The 21,964-nt window shown below is 43.9% G+C and overlaps 1 protein-coding gene across 4 annotated transcripts in view; it reads right to left on the bottom strand.

Annotated features, from left to right (window-relative positions):
- WDR33 (WD repeat domain 33) overlaps positions 1 to 21,964 on the bottom strand; it is a 150,961-nt gene that overhangs the window by 29,877 nt on the left and 99,120 nt on the right. For all 4 annotated transcript variants that reach the window (XM_073581161.1, XM_073581162.1, XM_073581163.1 and 1 more), the window contains 2 exons: positions 8,246 to 8,343; positions 6,720 to 6,846 (listed from right to left, as the gene is read on the bottom strand). In XM_073581161.1, coding sequence (XP_073437262.1) covers positions 6,720 to 6,846; positions 8,246 to 8,343 — 225 coding nt within the window. The remainder of the gene's footprint in view (positions 1 to 6,719; positions 6,847 to 8,245; positions 8,344 to 21,964) is intronic.

Here is a 21,964-nt window from a genome sequence, read left to right as displayed (position 1 = left end):
AGAAATGACATAACTATGCCTGTAATAAGGCTACCATGTACGAGCTCAAAGAACAATATGAGAACTCAACCGTAACAACGGCCCGTAAGGGCAACAGGGTGGGAGCTGTGTCCCCCAATTAGAGGCTAAGAGAAAGATTTTACGGTGAGTACACAAAAATCTCCTTTACTCTGTCGCCTCATTGGGGGGACACAGAACCATATGGACGTCCCAAAGCAGTCCCTGGGTGGGAAGCAATGGACGAATATTGTGCAGACAGGTCCCTAAAGTTGGGGCACCGCCGCCTGCAGAACCCGTCTACCTAGGCTCGCGTCTGCTGAAGACTGGGTATGGACTCTGTAGTGTTTCGTAAATGTGTGTAGACTAGTCCAAGTGGCCGCCTTACACACTTGTTGGGCCGAAAGGCCCAGGAGGCCCCTACCGCCCGTGTAGAGTGTGCCGTAATACCGGCCGGAAGAGGAGAATTTTTAAGGTGGTAAGCCTCTTGTATGGTAGATTTGATCCACCTGGCAAGGGTAGCTTTCGAAGCCGGCAGACCGTGACGGACATCTTCCGGAAGAAGGAAAAGGGAATCAGACCTCCGGAAGGGCGCAGTCCTAGACACGTATATATGCAATGCCCTGACGAGGTCAAGCGTATGCAGAGCCTTCTCCACTCTATGAACCGGAACCGGGCAAAGGGATGGCAGAGAAATTTCCTCATTGAGGTGGAAGTTGGACACAACCTTCGGAAGGAAGGATGGGACCATATGGAGAACCACCTTGTCCTGGTGAAAAGCCAGGAAGGGCCGTCTGCAGGAGAGTGCTGACAGTTCAGACACCCTGCGTAAGCGAAGTAATTGCCACCAGAAAGACCACCTTCTGGGATAGAAGGCGGAGTGGGACTTCCTTAAGGGGTTCGAAAGGTGGTCCCTGCAATGCTGTCAGGACCAGGTTGCGGTCCCACGTTTCCAGTGGATGTCTGTAGGGGGAACCAATTGGGAAACTCCCTGAAGAAAGGTCCTTACTTGTGGCCTGTTAGCAATGCGTCTCTGAAAAAGCACTGAGAGCGCTGACACCTGGCCCTTAAGCGAGCCAAGGGACAGCTTGGCGTCCAGACCCGATTGGAGAAAACCAAGTACTTTGGGAAGGGAACAAGGGAGTGGGCTCTGGCTGCGAGATTTGCACCAGGTAAGGAAGGCTCTCCAAGTACGGTAATAAATCTTGGCGGAGGCTGGCTTCCGTGCCCTGATCATGGTTCTAATGACATCTGGTGAGAGCCCTGCCTGGGTTAGAACCCAGATCTCAAGGGCCACGCCATCAAATTGAGAGCCCCTGAGTTCTGGTGGTAGAACGGGCCTTGTGACAGAAGATCGGGACGGTCGGGGAGACGCCAGGGGGCGTCTGTTGTAAGTTGTACGATGTCGGCGTACCATGTACGTCTGGGCCAGTACGGTGCGATTAGGATGGTTGGAACTCCCTCTTGTTTGATCTTCCTCACCACTCTGAATATGAGGGGGGAGAGGTGGAAAGATGTACAGAAGCTGGAACTGGGTCCAGTCCTGAACCAGGGGATCTGCTCTGAGCGACCGCGGATCGTGTGTTCTGGCCATGAACTTGGGGACCTTGGCATTGAAATGGGATGCCATGAGGTCCACGTCCAGGGTCCCCCGCGATGGCAGATCTGGCAAAAAATTTCGGGGTGGAGAGACCACTCTCCTGAGTCAATTCCATGTCTGCTGAGGAAGTCGGCTTCCCAGTTGTCCACACCCGGGATGTGGACCGCTGAGAGTACCGACCCCGTGTCTTCTGCCCAGTGGAGGATATGTGTCACCTCTTTCAATGCCTGGGTACTTAGTTCACATATGCCACTGCCGTGGCATTGTCCGACTGTACTCTGATATGAGAGGCTGCCAGTAAGTGACGAAAGGCTCTCAACGCCAGGAAGATGGCCCGAATTTCCAGGATAGATAGGCATGTTCGCTTCCACTGGTGACCACTTGCCCTGTGCCTTGTGATGTAGGTGCACCGCACCCCAACCTGTCAGGCTCGCTTGGTGCTCAGGACCTTCCATTGACCTGTGAGAAAGGATTTCCCCGTTGCAAGCGAGATTGGCTTGAGGCACCAGTGCAAGGACCTCCTGGTTGACGATGTTAGTCGGAACTCCCTGTCGCGGGAAAAAGGGTTCCTGTCTCAGGACCTGAGAATGGCTAGTTGGAGAGGCCTGAGGTGAAACTGGGCAAATGGGACTGCTTCCATTGCTGCCGCCATCCTGCCGAGGACTCTCATGGAAAACCGGAGAGATCGGGGGGGGGGGGCTGCGAAGGAGGATGCAAACTCCTAGGCGGAGAGACAGTGCCTTGTCCTTGGGAAGGAGCACCAGACCCCTGGAGGTTTCGAATAGCATCCCCAGGAAGGTCAGAGACTGACTCGGGGTAGTCGATGACTTTTGTAGGTTGAGTAACCAGCCCAGGCGACTCAGAGTGTCGATTGTGATTGAGACGCTGATCTCGCAGTCTTTGAAGGTGGACGCCTTGATGAGGAGATCGTCCAGGTATGGAACGACTACTATGCCTCTGGAGTGTAGAACGTCCATGGTGGCTGCCATGATCTTGGTAAATGTTCTTGGAGCCGTGGCGAGTCCGAACGGGAGAGCCACGAACTTGTAGTGGTCCTGGTTGATTGCGAACCTGAGAAATCTTTGATGGGCGGAGCAATCGGTATATGCAGGTATGCATCTTGTATGTCTATGCAGGCGAGATACTCTCCCTGCTCCATGGACGCAATGATGGACCGAAGGGACTCCACGCGAAAATGACGAACCCGTACGTATTTGATGAGTTGTTTTAGGTCCAATATGGGCCGTTCGCTGCCTCCTTTCTTGGGGACTACGAATAGATTGGAGTAGAACCCTCGGAAACACTCGGCCGCGGGAACCGATACTATGACTCCTGCTTGGAGAAGGGAAGAAACCGCTTGGTGAAAGGCACGAGCCTTGGCTGGCGGGTTTGGGGGAACAGAGAGGAAGAACCGATTCGGTGGGTTGGAAGTGAACTCTATCTTGTATCCGGAAGACACTATTTCCCTGACCCACCTGTCTTCTGTAATAGGCAGCCAGACTTGCTGAAAGAGCAAAAGTCGTCCGCCTACGGGTGGGGTGTCTTCCGGAGTTAGTCAGTCATGATGAGGAGAAAGTCTGAGGTTTCCCTCCTTTGGGCTTCGACTGGCCTGCTTTTGACTGCTAGGTCTTGTCCGGCCTTTGCGGCGGCCATGAGTTGTCCCTGCGTGGGGAACGGTTACGATTTTGTGCTGGACGCGATACGGACCAGCCCGAAGAATTCCGAAAGGATCGGAATCGTGTTTGGTTACGCCTTTTATAAGTGCGTTTAGGCTTTAGTTGGGGGAGAAAGGTACTCTTACCCCCGGTGGCGTTGGATATCATTGCGTCCAACTTTTCACCGAAAAGCCGCCCACTGAGGTACGGGAGGTGCGTGAGGGATTTCTTTGAGGCCACGTCCGCTTTCCATTCCCGCAGCCAGAGGATACGCCGAATCGTGATGGCGTTGGATGCTATCCCCGCTACACCCCTTGCCGAATCCAGAGCTGCATGAAGCATGTAATCTTCTACAACTGCTATTTGAACCTCTTGGTCCGACAGCTCAGGGGTTGATGCTTGGAGGCCGGCTTGTAATTTTTTGGCCAAAGCCAGAATGGCCTTGGCAGCCCAAACTGAAGCGAACGCGGGAGCCAGGGAGGCCCCTGCAGCCTCAAAAATTGAACGAGCCATGCGTTCAACCTGCCGGTCTGCTGCGTCCTTGAGGGATGAGCTATCCGGCAATGAGAGCAGGGTCTATGTTGCTAGTCTAGAGACTGGGGGGTCCACTTCGGGTGGATCTGTCCATTCCTTGGTGTCCTTCTGCGGGAAGGGATACCTTGCCTCCAAATATTTGCGATTGGCGAATTTTTTCTCAGGCTGTGAAAACTGCTTGTTAAGGATCGCCTTAAATTCTGGGTGATAGACCTTAGGCGGTTTCAGAACACCTTCAAAAGGAAATCTTGTGTTCTGGCGCTTCTGGGGACGGATCAGAAATATCCAGCAGCCGATGAATGGAAGAGATTACGTTCTCGACTAGCGCTGTATTGCTAGGGGGAATTGGTATCAGGGACCCCTCCGTCTCGTTGTCTGAGTCGGAGTCACAGATGCCTTCCGAATCTTGTGTATAGCTGAGGCGTCCCCTGGTGGGTGAACCGGGGTGGAGGTTTTCTGTGCTCGGGGATCGCTGTGGAGATCCGCGTTGCCTGTCCCTGGTAGGGGACGGTCTTGGTGACCTGGAACTACGGTGTCTCTCCCTCGAGGGGGATTACCGTGTGCTATGGGATGACGCAGATGAACGCGACCTGCGGGTCCGCTTGCGTCTGGGTGCATCAGGAACAGCATGTCCCTGAGTCGCGCTCTCCCTTTGCTGGGTAACGTTCATAGCCGAGGTATGACCCTGCAGAGCCTGAAGCAATGCGGAGGTTAGGTTATCTATAGACTGCGTCATAGATTGTGACATCTGGGGTAGCCCATTCCGGCGTGGTAGCCGACACCGAGGCATTGGTATGGGCTTCTTGGGGTTCTGACCCAGTATTCTGAATACAGGCCCGGCAGTGCGGGTACGTGCTGCCACTGGGTAGATTGGTTTTGCAGGCCGTGCAGAATGCATAAAAACAATCCTGCCTGGTTCTCTTGGACCTTGAGCCCGGCATAGTGCAAGAGTGCAGAAGGGCTGGCTATGCAGAGGAAACCTATAAGGGAGCCTTATGGGGAATATGGACTTCACAGCTGAGTAAAAAAACCCAGCTGTGATCTTACCCCACCAGTTTGCCCCTAGGTCCAGCGCCGAAGATCCACAGTCCCCCCGGAGACTGGAGTCCTGCTGAGCTCTCTGTCCTGCAGCAGAAATGGCCGCCGAGAAAAGGAGGAAGGAGAAGAAGGGGGCGGAGAGCTGAAAAAAAGCACGCAGAGCTGTGTGGAAACGCACCCTTTCTGCTTCGATCCGCCCCCTCTATAACACTGCAGTGTGTCATATTTGTCATCCGGGGGGCGGGCCGAGGGGCGGAGAGGAGGCGGCGGCGTCAGCTAGGCCGAAGCCGTGGCCTAAATTAGGTGCCTGATGCCCAGGAAGGCTCCAGGCCGGCGCGGAAGTCCCGGAGGGGGTCGGATGTGAACCGGCCCCCCCCCGGATTGAAAGGCAGGATAGCGGTGGGATTATAAGTGGAAGGGGGGCCCTGTGAGGGGTCCCCCTGAAGCACTATAGAGCTGGTGCTGCCGCAGAGACAGGGGCGCAGGGAGCCGTGTGTCTCTAATGTGCCATGCCTGCCTGCACTCCCCCCGGGCCCCAACAGGAGCCCGCAGCTGTGCTGGGGTCCCTGGATGCAGCTGCAGTATGCTGGCTCATTACTGGGAGATGCAGAGTGCTGCTTGTAGAGACCCTACCTGAGGCGTCTCAACCTAATGCCCCCCGAGGGGGATTAGGCAGGGTGCTGCTGTCACCATCAGGGGGCTTCATCCTCGCCTCAACCTCGACCCAGAACCCAAAAGGAACTGGGGAAGGAGAGGGGCTCTCGACTTCGAACCAGCACCCGAGGGACTGGGGAAGGAGCGGCATGGGGAATAACCATCTTGACTTCAACCGGTCACCCCATAATAGGGGACCGAGGAAGGAGCCATGCCGGGAGTCTCACAAGAGACCCACTTTTCTTCATCTGTAAACCCGTCGAAAAAACGGAGTAGAAAAAAAAAATCTTAGGTGTGCCTCCTATGCGACACTAAGCAAAAACTGGAGAAGGCTGACGCCGTCCAGGGGTGTATACTGCAGAGGAGGAGCCATAGTTAATCTTTTTCAGATTATGCATAGTGTCGACTCCTAGTGGACAGCAGCATAACACCCATGGTTCTGTGTCCCCAATGAGGCGACAGAGTAAGAGATACATTTCTCAGTCTTACGGGGTGAGATTTTTTTTTTAGACTTCCACCAATTTCAAGAATGGGTTCTGAAAAAGCCCTGTCTGAATACAGAGGATGTCAAGCATGCACACCTCCTCTCCGTTCATTCTACATGGAATCGACAGACAGATCTTCAGAGCCCAGTTTTTGGGATCAGTGGGAGTCCTAGTGGTCTGATCCTTAGGAATCAGGTTAGTTACTACTAGTGATGAGCGAGTGTGCTCGTTGCTTGGGTTTTGCTGAGCATGCTCGGGTGGTCTCCGAGTATTTGGATGTGCTCGGAGATTTAATTTCTGTCACAGCAGCTGCATAATTTACGGCTACTTGACAGCCTGAATACATGTGGGGGTTTCCTGTTTGTTAGGGAATTACCACATGTATTCAGGCTGTCAAGTAGGCAACAGAAACTAAATCTCCGAGCACTTCCAAATACTCGTAGATCACCCGAGCAATGAGCATACTCACTCATCACTAGTTACTACCCATCTTGTGGATAGGGAATAACTTTAAACCTGGGTATAAACCTTTTAACCATTTTCAAAAAATAGTATTTGCATTGTGACCAATTTCTAGCTGACTCTTTTGGAAATGGTCAAGCGCTGCTCCAGTTTAACAAGGACAGGGTGAATCGATGAAAAGGCCCCAGAGATGGTAGTAGTTTGGCATCTGTGGCAATTTGAATCATACTGCATCTGGCATAAGAACTGGGAGCGCAAAAATCATTTAAAGTAGGTATATCATTATTTACTTACAGCGTTGCAAGACTTTGACCATTTTTGGGATCCCAAAACTTGATTGGCTGCTGACTGTCTTTACTTCCAGAGACAAGAAGTCCTTTGGTTGGATGCCAGTCAACACACTTGACATCAGCACCATGCCCTTAAAAAAAAGTAACAATTTACATAACTGCTGTAAACCAGAACATTAAAAAGCAATCAATTTGATTATGTTCACAAGATTTAAATACAAGTAACAGAGAAACAGCAAAAAAAACATAATCATAGCATAACAAAATGATGCATTATATGTGACCACGTGGACAACATGAAAAAAGAACATTTAGAAGCGCACTACCATTAACAATTAAAGGTATAATGAATCAGGTATGGCAAACAACAGTAAAGCAGAATAGGACAATTGTTAGTTAAGATTTCATCCTGGCTTCATCAGGGGCATCACAAAGCCATGGCAAAACACGCATTGGGTGAGTTTCATTAAGTAACCTTAATATTTGTTGTTGCTGCTGCTGTATTGTACTTTGTTGTTATATCTGTTTCATTATACCTTTAATGGTTTATGAGAGTGTGGGAGAAGAGAGAGAGAAGCCAGCGCTGATTGGCTGCAGGGATTGCGTGACAACGTCACACAATCCCTGGGACAGCCAGCGAAGAAAATACTGGAACAGTGCCGGCACAGGAGTAGAGTATACCGTAAGCATTGTTATTTTTCTGGGGGAAAACATAGGGATTTAAAAAGAGGTTGTCAGAGTAGTGGACAACCCCTTCATCCTCCAAGCATTTAATATTAAAGATATGCTAAGGCCCTTGAGAAAAAGTGAACTAAAAAGGCAATTAAATTGCGTCACGTACCACAAAATGGTATCAATAAAAAAGTCAGCTCGACGAACAAAAAGCAAACCCTTACACAGCGACATCTAAAGAAGATCAAAAAAGGGAACAGATCTCCGTATAAAAAAAAAAACAAAAAACTTTTGCGTTGCCTTTTAAGTTCTGAAGATTTTTTAAACCATTAAAATATTGATAAAAGTATGCAAGCTTAGGATCAATGTAACTGTATCAAAACTGGAGGATCATATTGCCAAGCGATTTGAATTGCATAATGCACACCCCAAAAATGGCAGAATTGTGTATTGTTTTTTTATTGATTCAGTCCACTTGGAATTTTTCACCCAATTTTCTGTACATTATATGGTAAAATGAATGACGTAATTCAAAACTAAAAACACATCCTGCAAATAAAAACACGGCTTATATGTCAAAAAGAGGGAAGGAAAAAAAAGTGCATGTGAATAGCACCATACACTTTAATGGGTACATGATCCCATCAGTGAAAATCAAGGATAGGACATATATGTGATTCACAGATGTCTGAATGATACCAGATTCTTTCCTATACCAGTACCTTAACTGAGACTAAAATCTACAATTAATATTAAAATATAAGCTAAGGCTCCTTAATCATACATAATATATGAAACTAATAATTGCAATGTACAGCTAATATCCTGAAAGGAGAAAAAAATAGAGAACAAAAATACCTCGCAAAATTCTCTCTTCGTGGCACCGAAGAAAGTCCCAAATTCTGACTGTACCGTCATCAGAGCAGGTGGCAAATTTATTATCCGTAGGAGAGAAACTGAAATAAACAGGCATCAAGAGGAAAGTCTTAGCAACAGGCAGGTGACATATCTGTTCTCTTATTGCTTCCTTGTGGGGAAAGGGAGGGGGGCAGGCTTAAATGTCATGGTTTTAAAGATATCGTAAGGCATAATACATAAACTAGATGTGAACAAATTTATCAAGCTAAATGCACCTGAATCCTGTTGTAATTTGTGTCTTTGGGATTTGCCCCATGTGCTTTTTAGGACACCTGTGCCTTCTCTGAAAAGGAGCACGACCTAACATGAGACACTTTGGCCCTGATTCATCAAAACAGTTAAGCCAGAATTCTGGAGTAAAATGCTTTGAAAAGTCACAGTAACATAGTAACATAGTTATTAAGGTTGAAGGGAGACTTTAAGTCCATCTAGTTCAACCCATATCCTATCCTAACTTGCCCTAACATGTTGATCCAGAGGAAGGCAAAAAAAAAAACCCATATGGCAAACAGTAAGCTTCATATTGGGGAAAAAAATTCCTTCCCGACTCCACATACGGCAATCAGACTAGCTCCCTGGATCAACGCAATAGTAAGGAAACTAGTGTATATACCCTGTAATATTATACTTTTCAAGAAAGGCATCCAGTCCCTTCTTAAATTTTAGTAGGGAATCACTCATTACAACATCACATGGCAGAGAGTTCCATAGTCTCACTGCTCTTACAGTAAAGAATCCGCGTCTGTGAGTATGCTTAAACCTTCTTTCCTCCAGGCGTAGAGGATGCCCCCTTGTCCCGGTCACAGTTCTAAGAGTAAAAAGATCATTAGAAAGGTCTTTGTACTGTCCCCGCATATATTTATACATTGTAATAAGATCACCCCTAAGCCTTCGATTCTCCAAACTAAATAACCCCAAGTGTAATAACCTGTCTTGGTATTGCAGACCCCCCCAGTTCCCTAATAACCTTAGTCGCTCTTCTCTGCACCCGCTCCAGTTCAGCTATGTCTTTCTTATACACCGGAGACCAGAGCTGTATGCAGTATTCTAAGTGTGGCCGCACTAGTGACTTATATAGAGGTAAAATTATGTTCTCCTCATGAGCATCTATGCCTCTTTTAATGCATCCCATTATTTTATTTGCCTTTGCAGCAGCTGCCTGACACTGGCCACTAAATGTGAGTTTGTTGTCCACCCATACACCCAGGTCTTTTTCAGTGACAGTTCTGCCCAGTGTTTTACAATTAAGCACATAATTATACATCTTGTTCGTTCTACCCAAGTGCATGACCTTACATTTATCCCCATTAAAGCTCATTTGCCATTTATCAGCCCAAGCTTCTAGTTTACATAAATCCTCCTGTAATATAAAATTGTCCTCCTCTGTATTGATTATCCTGCAGAGTTTAGTGTCATCTGCAAATATTGAAATTCTACTCTCTATGCCCCCTTCAAGGTCATTAATAAATATGTTAAAAAGAAGCGGGCCCAAAACTGGCCCCTGTGGTACCCCACTGCTAACCGTGACCCAGTCCGAGTGAGCTCCATTAATAACCACCCTTTGTTTCCTATCCCTGAGCCAGCTCTTAACCCACCTACACATATTTTCCCCTATCCCCATTGTTCTCATTTTATGTATCAACCTTTTGTGTGGCATCGTATCAAAAGCTTTGTTGTGTAAAGTCGTTACCTTTTTACACAACAGAGCTGCACAAAAATGTAGCGACTTCAGAGGTTTTCACGCTAGCGGGACAGAGGACTGTGACACCACAGCGAGACTATTTCATAACAAACAGCAGCATGCGATACATCAGAAATCCTACTCCAGTCAAGGACTGGAGTAAGATTTGAGACGGGGCACACAACACTTGTCAGAGGCTCCCAATTCATTAAGAAGCACACGATAGGCAGACTTTGGTCATAAGACACGCATCTATACTACTAATGTGTTATACAGCACAGTTAACCTATATAGGAAAATAGTGGTGGGCACCCTAAACTTCAACAAACAATAACCTGAAGTTATATTTACAAGACCATATAGTAGCATTAAGTGAATATTTATTTGGCCACCATTGCAGGCCTTACCATGAGTCTCTTGACCTAAACAGTCTGGTAAGTTTGTAGGGCTCTGCTAATTTTGGTCAGGTGTCCTGTGATTGGGTATTGGAGCCTTAAAAAACAAAACAAAAAAAAACCAAAAAAAAACTTATGGGCAGCACAGTGTCTCAGTGGTTAGCACTGTTGCTTTGCAGCTCTGGAGTCGTGTTCAAATCCCACCAAGGACAACATCTTCAACATCTGTTCTTCCCATGCTTGCGTGGGTTTCCTCCGGGTTCTCCCACACTCCAAAAGACATACTGATAGGGAATATAGATTGGGCGCACTGATGAGGACAGCGATGATGTCGTCTTTGAAATTAACGGCGCTATATAAGTGAGTAAAATCAGTCGTAGTACAAGAAATATTAAAAGGGAACCTGTCACATCCGGAGGTGCCATTTACCTGCAGATATAGGAGTAATCTGGCTTATTGGAGCAAAGGCTACAGGGAGAAAATGAGTATTTGCCCTGTAGCGCTAACGTCCAGTCACAGAGGTGGTTATAGTCACTGTAGCTGTAATCACTCCCCGACACTTTGCTTGACAGCCTCCCTCTGTAGTGCCTCTTTGTAGAGCAAGCTGTGAAAGTGCCGGGGTATGATAAGAGCCGCACTAATTGTGAAACAAGTCCTGACTAGCTTCTCCCTGCACTGCCCTGATGTCTGGAAGCCAGCGGATTCTGGGCGAAAAAACTTTAATTTTTCTCCCTGTAGCCAGTGTTCCTGTAAGCTGAATACATCATGTTTAAACACTATTATGGAAAGGTGTTTTTTTCAGCAGCAAAATCTTATCTCTTGGCAGGAAAGAAGATGCCGAAAAAAGCAGGTTTTGCTCGTTTTTTTCTTGCATTTCTGTCATGCTACATTTGTCTTTTGTGCATGCTGATAAAGTTTAGTGCAAAAAAAAATTATTCTACTAAAATTGGCACAAAAATCACTGTATAATCTGAAAACTGTGTTTTAGGTGAACATTTTTAGTGTTTTTTCACCATCCATTTCATTTAATGGAAGAAAAACACTGAAAGAAGCTACATGCTCTATTGTGCAAAAAAAAACATGAAAAGCACAAAATACTGATGACAAAAAAAACTAGGTGTGTGCATCAGATTTCTGAAATCTCAGACTTTGCAGGTACTGTAAAACGAAGCTGAAAATTTGCATTAAAAAAAGCTGAAAAACCGCCTAGTGTGAACATAGCTTTACCAGATTTCCTCTATAACTGTAGGTAAATAGCACTTATCGAGGTGACAGGTGCTCTTTAACCCCTTACTGACCACTGACGGGATAGTACGTCAGCGGTCAAAATCCCCTGCTTTGAGGTGGGCTCCGGCGGTGCACCCACCTCAAAGCCGCAACATGTCAGCTGCTATAAACAGCTGACATGTGCCCGCAATAGGAGCGGGCGGAATTGTGATCCACCCGAGCCTACTAACTAGTTAAATCCCACTGTCAAACACTGACAGCGGGCATTTAATTAGTACTTTCGGCGCCCGGCCGAAAATGAACGCATCGCCGACCCCGTCACGTGATCGGGGGTCAGCGATGCGTTGCAAGGACAATGGTTGTTGCTAGCAGATTGCTGAGCGCCACTCTGTGGTCGGCGCTCATTGCAATGCTGTATTTCTGCTACATATAGGCTATCTGAGCATCACCTATATGTAGCAGAGCTGATCAAGTAATGGATGCTTCTAGTCTCCCATGGAGGCTATTGAAGCATGCCAAAAGTAAACAAAAAAAAAAAAAAGTGTTTAAAAATTAAAAAAAAACATAAAACTTTAAAATCACCCCCCTTTCGCCCCAATCAAAGTAAAACAATGATAAAACCAAACCTACAAATATTTGGTATCGCCGCGTTCAGAATTGCCCGATCTATCAATAAAAAAAAAGGATTAACCTGATCGCTAAATGGCGTAGAGAGAAAAAACAAAATCAAAACTCCAGAATCACTTTTTTTTGGTTGCTGCAACATTTCATTAAAATGCAATAACGGGCAATCAAAATATTGTATCTGCACAAAAGTGGTATCATTAAAAACGTCAGCTCGGCACCCAAAAAATAAGCCCTCACCCAACCCCAGATCATGAAAAATGGAGACGCTACGGGTCTTGGAAAATTGCACTTTTTTTTTTTTTTTAAAGCAAACTTTGGAATTTTTTTTCACCACTTAGATAAAAGAGAACCTAGACATGTTTGGCGTCTATGACCTCGTAATGACCTGGGGAATCATAATGGCAGATCAGTTTTATCATTTAGTGAACCTAGTTTGCAGCCCGCCAGTCCAAGGGAAGTACGTAGGCCTGAAACTCCAAAGATGACAGAAAAAAAGCAAAACAAAAAACAAGTGTGGGATTGCACTTTTTTTTTGCAATTTCACCACACTTGGATTTTTTTTTCCCGTTTTCGAATACACTACATTGTAAAACCAATGGTGTCGTTCAAAAGTACAACTCGTCCCTCAAAAATAACCCCTCATATGGCCATATTGACGGAAAAATTAAAAAGTTATTGCTCTGGAAAGGGGAGCGAAAAACTAAAGAAGCTCCTGCCATTAAGGGGTTAAGATTACACTGAAATATATTGGTAAATAGCATATATTAACCCCTTAGGCCATGTGCACACGCTGCGGTTTTGGCCCTGCAGAACTGCAGCAGTTCCGCAGACATGGTACTTTACCATGTTAGCCTATGGGTTTTCAAAACCGCAGTGCTCACGCTGCGGTTTTTTACCTGCGGAAAAGCTGCGTTTTTTTTCCCGCAGCATGTCAATTGTTTCTGCGGATTCTGCTGCGGTTTCACACCTTTAACATAGTAGAGGTGTGAAACCGCAGGCGAAACCGCAGCAAAACCGCAGGTCACTTTACCTGCGGTTTTACCTGCGGTTCCGCGGGAAAAAACCCGCAGGTGAATCTGCAGTGTGTGCACATACCCTTAGTGACGTGGCCAAATTTTTGAAATCTGACTAGTGTCACTTTAAGTGGTGATAACTCTGGAACGCTTCAACATATCCCAGTGATTTTGAGACTGTTTTTTCGTGACACATTGTACTTTATGATAATGGTAAATTTAGGTCAATATGTGTTGTGTTTATTTTTAAAAATTATCAGAAATTTGACAAAACTATAAAAAAATTGCAATTTTCAAATTTTGAAAGATTATCACTTTAAGGCCGGCGTCACACTAGAGAGGAATACGGACGAGTGAGAGGCGTTAAAAAAACGCATTACACACGGACCAATGATTCTCTATGAGGCAGCTCCCATCAGTCGTATATTTCTTGCGTATATTTTACGGCCCGTGCCAATCGCAGCATGCTGCGATTGTCAGCTTACTACGGCCGTAGTACACCAATGCAAGTCTAAGGAAATACGCATTACACACAGACCACACGTGTGACATGCGAGAAATACGCACTCGGTGTCTTTTAGAAAAGCCGGCAATTCAGTGCGCTATACAGTAAAATCACACTGACAGGTTTAATAAAGAAACGAAAGAATAGATCTAGACACATAGAATACACACACACACATATGACTTTTTTCCCACGGTCATTAGTTCATTCACAGATCAGCCGGGGACTCCCCGTAGCCTCAGTGACGTCAGCAGGAGTCCCCGGCTGATCTGTGAATGAACTAATGAGCGTGGGAAAAAAGTCAGAAATTTTCCCACGGTAATTAGTTCATCTGCAGGCAGCCATTGAGGCTTTGCAGAGCTGAATCAATTCATTTTGTAGTAGATTACAGGGAGGCTGGTCGAATTAGCACCGGTCCTCATTGTAAACTATTTAACCCCTTCTGATGGATTGCAGCGTGGGACTTGATTGAATGGCGGAGAGGTAAGAAGATTGTTGCTTTTTTATGTTATTTTTGTTGCAGGTCATGGTTTTATTTTGGATTACCAGACTAATAAAAATTTGTCAAAAACTTGGTGTATTTATTTCATTAAAAGACTTTTTAATTAAGATCTGTGTGGTTTTTAACCCTTTCTTAGTATAGGGTTAATAATGGATCGGTGTCTTATTGACACCTCTGCATTATTAATAGGCTTAATGTCACCTTACAATCGAATGGTGACATTAAGGCTTTGTTATATTAATCCATTTGCCACCGCTACAGGGCAATGGAAATAGAGAGGATAAGTGCCAGAATTGGCACATCTTATACAGCTGTGGCCAAAAGTATTGACAACCCTGCAATTCTGTCAGATAATACTCAGTTTCTTTCTGAAAATGATTGCAAACACAAATTCTTTGGTATTATTATCTTCATTTAATTTTTCTTAAATTAAAAAACACAAAAGAGAATGAAGCAAAAAGCAAAATATTGATCATTTCACACAAAACTCCAAAAATGGGCCAGACAAAAGTATTGGCACCCTCAGCCTAATACTTGGTTGCACAACCTTTAGCCAAAATAACTGCGACCAACCGCTTCCGGTAACCATCAATGAGTTTCTTACAATGCTCTGCTGGAATTTTATACCATTCTTCTTTGGCAAACTGCTCCAGGTCCCTGATATTTGAAGGGTGCCTTCTCCAAACTGCCATTTTTAGATCTCTCCACAGGTGTTCTATGGGATTCAGGTCTGGACTCATTGCTGGCCACCTTAGAAGTCTCCAGTGCTTTCTCTCAAACCATTTTCTAGTGCTTTTTGAAGTGTTTTGGGTCATTGTCCTGCTGGAAGACCTATGACCTCTGAGGGAGACCCAGCTTTCTCACACTGGGCCCTACATTATGCTGCAAAATTTGTTGGTAGTCTTCAGACTTCATAATGACATGCACACGGTCAAGCAGTCCAGTGCCAGAGGCGGCAAAGCAACCCCAAAACATCAGGGAACCTCCGCCATGTTTGACTGTAGGGACAGTGTTCTTTTCTTTGAATGCCGCTTTTTCTCCTGTAAACTCTATGTTGATGCCTTTGCCCAAAAAGCTCTACTTTTTTCTCATCTGACCAGAGAACATTCTTGCAAAACGTTTTAGGCTTTTTCAGGTAAGTTTTGGCAAACTCCAGCCTGGCTTTTTTATGTCTCGGGGTAAGAAGTGGGGTATTCCTGGGTCTCCTACCATACAGTCCCTTTTTATTCAGACGCCGACGGATAGTACGGGTTGACACTGTTGTACCCTCGGACTGCAGGGCAGCTTGAACTTGTTTGGATGTTAGTCGAGGTTCTTTATCCAACATCCGCACAATCTTGCGTTGAAATCTCTTGTCAATTTTTCTTTTCCGTCCACATCTAGGGAGGTTAGCCACAGTGCCATGGGCTTTAAACTTCTTGATGACACTGTGCTTGGTAGATACAGGAACATTTTGGTCTTTGGAGATGGACTTGTAGCCTTGAGATTGCTCATGCTTCCTCACAATTTGGTTTCTCAAGTCCTCAGACAGTTCTTTGGTCTTCTTTCTTTTCTCCATGCTCAATGTGGTACACACAAGGACACAGGACAGAGGTTGAGTCAACTTTAATCCATGTCAACTAACTGCAAGTGTGATTTAGTTATTGCCAACACCTGTTAGGTGCACAGGTAAGTTACAGGTGCTGTTAATTACACAAATTAGAGAAGCATCACATGATTTTTCGAACAGTGCCAGTACTTTTGTCCACCCTCTTTTTTATGTTTGGTGTGGAAATATATACAATTTTGCTTTAGGACAATTCTTTTTGTGTTTTTTCATTTAAGACAAATTAAATGAAGATAATACCAAAGAATTTGTGTTTGCAATCATTTTCAGGAAGAAACTGAGTATTATCTGACAGAATTGCAGGGGTGTCAATACTTTTGGCCACAACTGTAGATGCACCATGTCTGGGGTGTCTGGGGGCAGATTTTTGTAGCCGGGGGGCAAAAACAATGGTCCCTCTCATGGCTATTAAAATCTGCCCTCACTCACCTGCTTTACCTCTCTGGTTGACAAATTACAGCGGGAACCCATGCATTTTTTGACAACGAATTAACCCATTAAATTAACACCTACACCTCCCAAATTTTGCACACAAACCCTCAACTAATTATTAGTCAGGGACATATACAAAAAAACATGAAATTAAATGGTTTACTGTATGTAAACCATGTGTCATGTCGGGTTGCGGAATGATTTGACAGAAGCCGGCAATTGAATTAGCGGCTATTCTGCTGTGAAGAACTCTGTGAAATATAAATTATTATATATATATATATATATATATATATATATATGTATGTATATGTGTGTGTGTGTGTGCGCGTGTATGTATTCTATGTGTCTAGATCTATTCTTTCGTTTGGATTTGAAAACCTGTCATTGGGCTCCATTATATGTCCATTTTGCAAGCCTGCGAGAACAAAACGTTATACGGATCACATGCAGATGATTACATGAGAAAAATACGCGGCCACACCCTGACAACGGATGACATACGGAGCACTATTGAGGGACCATTTATGCGTATTACGGCCGTACAATACGGTCCGCATTTTTCTACGTTGTGTGTGACTCCAGCCTAATCCAGATAGTCACACCACACAAAAACCTTAATAACATTTACCACATGTCTACCTTACATCAGCACCATTTGTAAAATGTTTTTTTTGTTAGCATTTTAGGAGGTTTAAAAATGTAGCAGTAATTTTTCCTTTTTCCAAGGAAATTTACAAAATATTTTTTTTAAGGACCTATCCAGGTTTGAAGTGACTTTGGGGGTCCTATACATTGGAAACCCCCAAATGTGAAACCATTTTAAAACAGCACTCCTTGACATATTGGAAACTGCTGTCAGGTAGTTTATTAACCCTTCAGGTGCTTTTCAGTAATTAAAGCAAAGTGACATAACAGGAATGAAAAAATGTATTTTTACGACCTAAATGTCACTAACGTCTGAACATGTTACTATAGCAGTCAGACTCTAAAGCCACTATTTAGTCATGAATTGCCATGGCAAACATCAAGACTACACAATCATGATCTGAAAGCACCATTGGGGATAAAGAGGAAGCCCTCACACTGTTAACCATTTATAAAGATGTAGTCACTATTCTCAGCAGCATCTAAGGGGTTAAACAGATTTGGACGGTGCAAGCACTGATCGTGGCTAATGCAGCAAGTTGTCAGCTATAGTGTACAGCCGACAGCTGCTGGATTGTTACATGTATGGGGATGCTATTCTCTTACATCTCAGGACTGTTAAAAGATGTATTGTCTGTTATTACAGGGTTAAGCTGACTGGCTCATAAAGAAGTTGTTCACTACTTGGACAACTTCTCATACCTCATTTAGCCCTGATCAAATAATAAACCTTATACTCACTTCCTGTGCAGGCGTCGGCCCTAGTTCTTCCCGGACTCCCGTGCTGTTGTTGTGACACCAGTGCCCAATTAGAGCTGGCGTCACTGTCTCCGCCTTTGGACAAACCAAAACATGAAGTCTGGCGGCATCCCGGACTTCCTCTTCATTTCAGATTCGTCCGAAGGCGGAGACAGTGACGCCAGCCCTAATTGGGCGCCGGCGTCACAACACTGCATGAGAGCCCCAGGGACAGTGATTGCAGACACCGCGTGAGCAGCAGCAGCATGAGAGGCAAATAGAAGCTTTATTATTTTATCGAGGCCAAAAAATTTGATCAAGAAGGGGTTGTTCTGGAAGTGGACAACCCCTTTCAGTTCATAAACAAACTAGTGTAGGCTCTCCAAAGTCTCGCTTTGATACAACTATTATGCATGAGAAACACTTTTTTTCTGTTAGTAAAGAAGGCCAATCCCACAGGCCACTTTTCAATGCAGTTTTGTGAGGTTGTCTCACAAGTGTTACATCGCTTGAAAAAAAAGAGACCTAGGTTCATCAATTTCAACCTTTCTTCACCAATTATAAATTTTGCCACTAAATTAGCTAAAACCCACAATGTTATGTGTATTGAAGAAATAGTCCAGGCATTTTTTTAAAAGCTGTTATAGTGTCTGCCATTACTACCTCTTGTGTTCGGGTATATTCCACAGTGTGACTGCTCTAACTATAAAGAACCATTTCCTATTTAGCTGCCAGAATCGCCATTCTTCCACCCATAACGAGTGCCCCCGGTCCTTAGTATGGTTTTTAGAAGTAATAAGTCAAATACCAGTCCTTTCTATTGATTACACAAATTTATACATTTAAAGAAGATCTACTGTATTAAAAGACACATCTACCTAAAAATAATCTTTTAAATAAAATAAGGGTGTCTAATACATATTAAAAATGTGCGCTTAGTTAGACTATTCAAGGGCAGTATGTATCAGACACTGGCTGTATTATCTCAGGTATGATTAACCCTGAAACGCTGCAACATTTTAGCAAAAAATACACTTATAAAGTGTCTGGGACTGAGCCACATGGGAGACTAGTCCGAGTGACAGGTCCCGGTCCTGCGTGCACGTGGACCGGGATCCGCCTCTCCCACAGTTTCTAAAGTACGGTATGTTTTTCTCTGAAATGCTGCAGTGTTTCAGAGTGAAACATTCATGGCTAGAATCATACAGCCTGATACATGCTGCCCATGGATCGGGTAATATGTATCAAATGTTAGGTTCCCTTTAACTGCCTTATGTATAAAGGTACAAAGCCTTGTTGGGGAGGCTGTGATGGCATGTCCAGTTTTAATTTAACCATTACACAATAGTCTATATATGTATATATATTGATATCTCTATTAAACCCAGGTAACGTATATCATGTTGAATCTGGAGGATTTAAACTGATGGTATGGTAAAATATCTAAAGTGCACATCAAAACACTGCAGATCATAGACCCGTGACTATTTGATCATCAGTACTAAACATTATTAAAAATGTTTCTACATTTTGAAATTTATATGTCCTGTCAATCATACATCCAAAAGAAGCAGGTAGTTTTTATTTCTATTTCTCCATCAGCAGCTTACATTCACACTGACACATTAAATGATTTTTGGATTGTCTCCCATTACAGATGTGTAAACGATATCTTAGAAAGAAAAAGAGATCCAGATACACTTAATAAAACTAGTTAATTCTCAATTTTCAGACCGGCTTGCTTTCTGATACAGAACCAGCTTCAAAACTTGTTGATGTACGTATGGGTCTTCTGCCTGGATTGGAGAGCTCCATCCCCATGTAATAATGCGCAATACAGCCAGGAAACAAAGTACAACTCCAACTAATTAACACAGCTTTGGCCACCATCAAGTCGACATTAAAGATTATGATCATCATTTTTTTTTTTTTTACACCAAAAAAGCTAAATCTTCTATAATGAAATTTCTTTAAAAAAATAAGTTGTGTCCCCAAAAATCGAAAGTGCAGCATATCTCTTCATTCTTTCTGATCCTCTGATTTGTAAGCCAAATTGTGATTGTTTTGCTTATTTCTGATGGTAAAATTTTAAAACATTTTATTTAAAAAACAAAGTACAGCGTATCAGCAATACTTAACAGACCATAACCCCATTTTTTGCACTTTGTTTTTTTCTTTGCCTTCTTTCAAGAACAATAACTTTTTTATTTCTGCATCGACAGACACGCTAGAGCTTGTTTTTTGGAGGGACGAGTTGTAGTTTTGAATGGCATCACTCATTTTACCACACAATGTACAGAAACACAGGAAAAAAAATTGAAAGTGTGATGAAATGGGGAAAAATAAAAGGAATTCCTCCATTGCTTTTTGGGCTTGTGGCGTTCATTGAGCAATATAAAAACACCTCGAAATATAATTGGTATTGCCGTAGTTGGACTATCCTGGACACGCATGCATTGTTTTTTCTACATAAGTGATGAAAGAAATTCAGAATATTGTAAATACAAAAAAATAAATCCTACTTTCTTTCAGCGTTTTCTGAGATGGGTAACATTTTTATTTTTTCTGCTGATGCAGTTGAGTAAGGGCTTGTTTTGTTTTTATGCTTAGTGAGCTGACCTTTTCATTGTACATATGCTTTCATTGCTTATTGTATTTTTTCCAAAGGTGAGCGGACAAAGCATACAGATTTTTGCAGTTTACAGATTTGGTTAATTAAATGCATATTTTAACAGATCAAACTTTTATGAACCGGACAATATAAAATATATTAAGCTTTTTCCTCTATTTTTGAACAGGGGGAAAATAAGTGGCTTGAATCAATTTTTTTTTACATAATTTTGTCCCCTTTTGTAGGCTTGAACCTATGAAAGTTTACTCGCTTATGCTATATACTGCAATAATGCTGGAAAACAGAGGACAGTGGTGGGGGTCTTCAGCAGCAGACCCCCGGCTGTCATAGTTATCCATCAGGACAATGGCATCTCGGGGGCCAATAAAAGTTGATGTCGGGGGGGGGGGGTGGTGTCACAGTCCGCATACCATTTAAAAGCCACTGTCAAAAAACGACGGCAGCATGTAAATGGTTGACAGCCGCATCCGTATCTCTGTGCCAGCTACAGAAAACTGCTAGCTATTTACAGTAGTGTTCAAAATAATAGCAGTCCAATATGACTAACCAGATTAATCACTGTTTTTGGTATAAATTATATTACCACATGTCAAACAATTTACCAGTTGGTGCAGTAGATTTGTGTATTAGAGTAATTAATTGAAAGGGGGGGTGTTCAAAATAATAGCAGTGTGGGGTTCAGTTAGTGAGGTCAATCATTCTGTGAAGAAACAGGTGTGAATCAGGTGGCCATTACTTAAGGGTGAAGCCAGGACATGTTGTACTTGCATTTCTGTTTGACAGCCTGAGAAATATGAGTCGTTCAAGACTTTGTTCAGAAGAACAGAGGCTTTGATTAAAAAGTTGACTGGAGAGGGTAAAACTTATAAAGTGCAGATAATGATCAGCTGTTCAGCTAAAATGATCTCCATTGCTTTAAAATGGAAAGCCATACCAGGAAGACGTGGAAGAAAACGGAAGACTACCATTCGAATGGATGGAAGAATAGCCAGAATGGCAACGGCTCAGCCAATGATCAGCTCCAGGATGATTACAGACGGTCTCAAGTTACCAGCGAGTAGTGCGATAGTTAGAAGACGCCTGTGTGACGCTAATCTCTTAGCAAGAAGTCCCTGCAAAGTCCCACTGTTAAAAAAACCCTCAAGTACTGAAGAGGATACAATGTGCCAAAGATCACATCAACTGGTTTAAAGAGAAATAGAGAAACATTTTGTGGACTGATGAAAGTAAAATTGTTCTTTTTGGGTCCGAGGTCCGCAGACAGTTCGTCAGACGACCCCCAAACTCTGTATTCAAGCCACAGTACACTCTGAAGACAGTGAGGCATGGTGGTGCAAGCATCATGATATGGGCATGTATCTCTTACTATGGTGCCAGACCTATTTTACTGTATACCAGGGATCATGGACCAGTTTAAATATATTAAAATACTTGAAGAGGTCATGTTGCCTTACAATGAAGTGGTTATGCCTTTGAAATGGGTGTGTCAACAAGACAACGACCATAAAACACACCAGTAATGCCTCTTTTCACACTTCAGTCTTTTGACGTCAGTCAAAATCCGTTAAAGTGTGAAAAAAACGGATCCGTTGCAGATTGCAAACAACTGATGCACCGGATCGAGAGAGATTTTTTTTCTTGTGCCAGAACGGC

Source organism: Dendrobates tinctorius, unplaced genomic scaffold, assembly GCF_039654945.1.
Source record: "Dendrobates tinctorius isolate UK_male_01 unplaced genomic scaffold, ASM3965494v1 ptg000069l, whole genome shotgun sequence".
NCBI lineage: Eukaryota > Metazoa > Chordata > Amphibia > Anura > Dendrobatidae > Dendrobates > Dendrobates tinctorius.
Note: the sequence above shows the minus strand (reverse complement) of the source record. Positions and strands in the feature narration are given on the sequence as shown.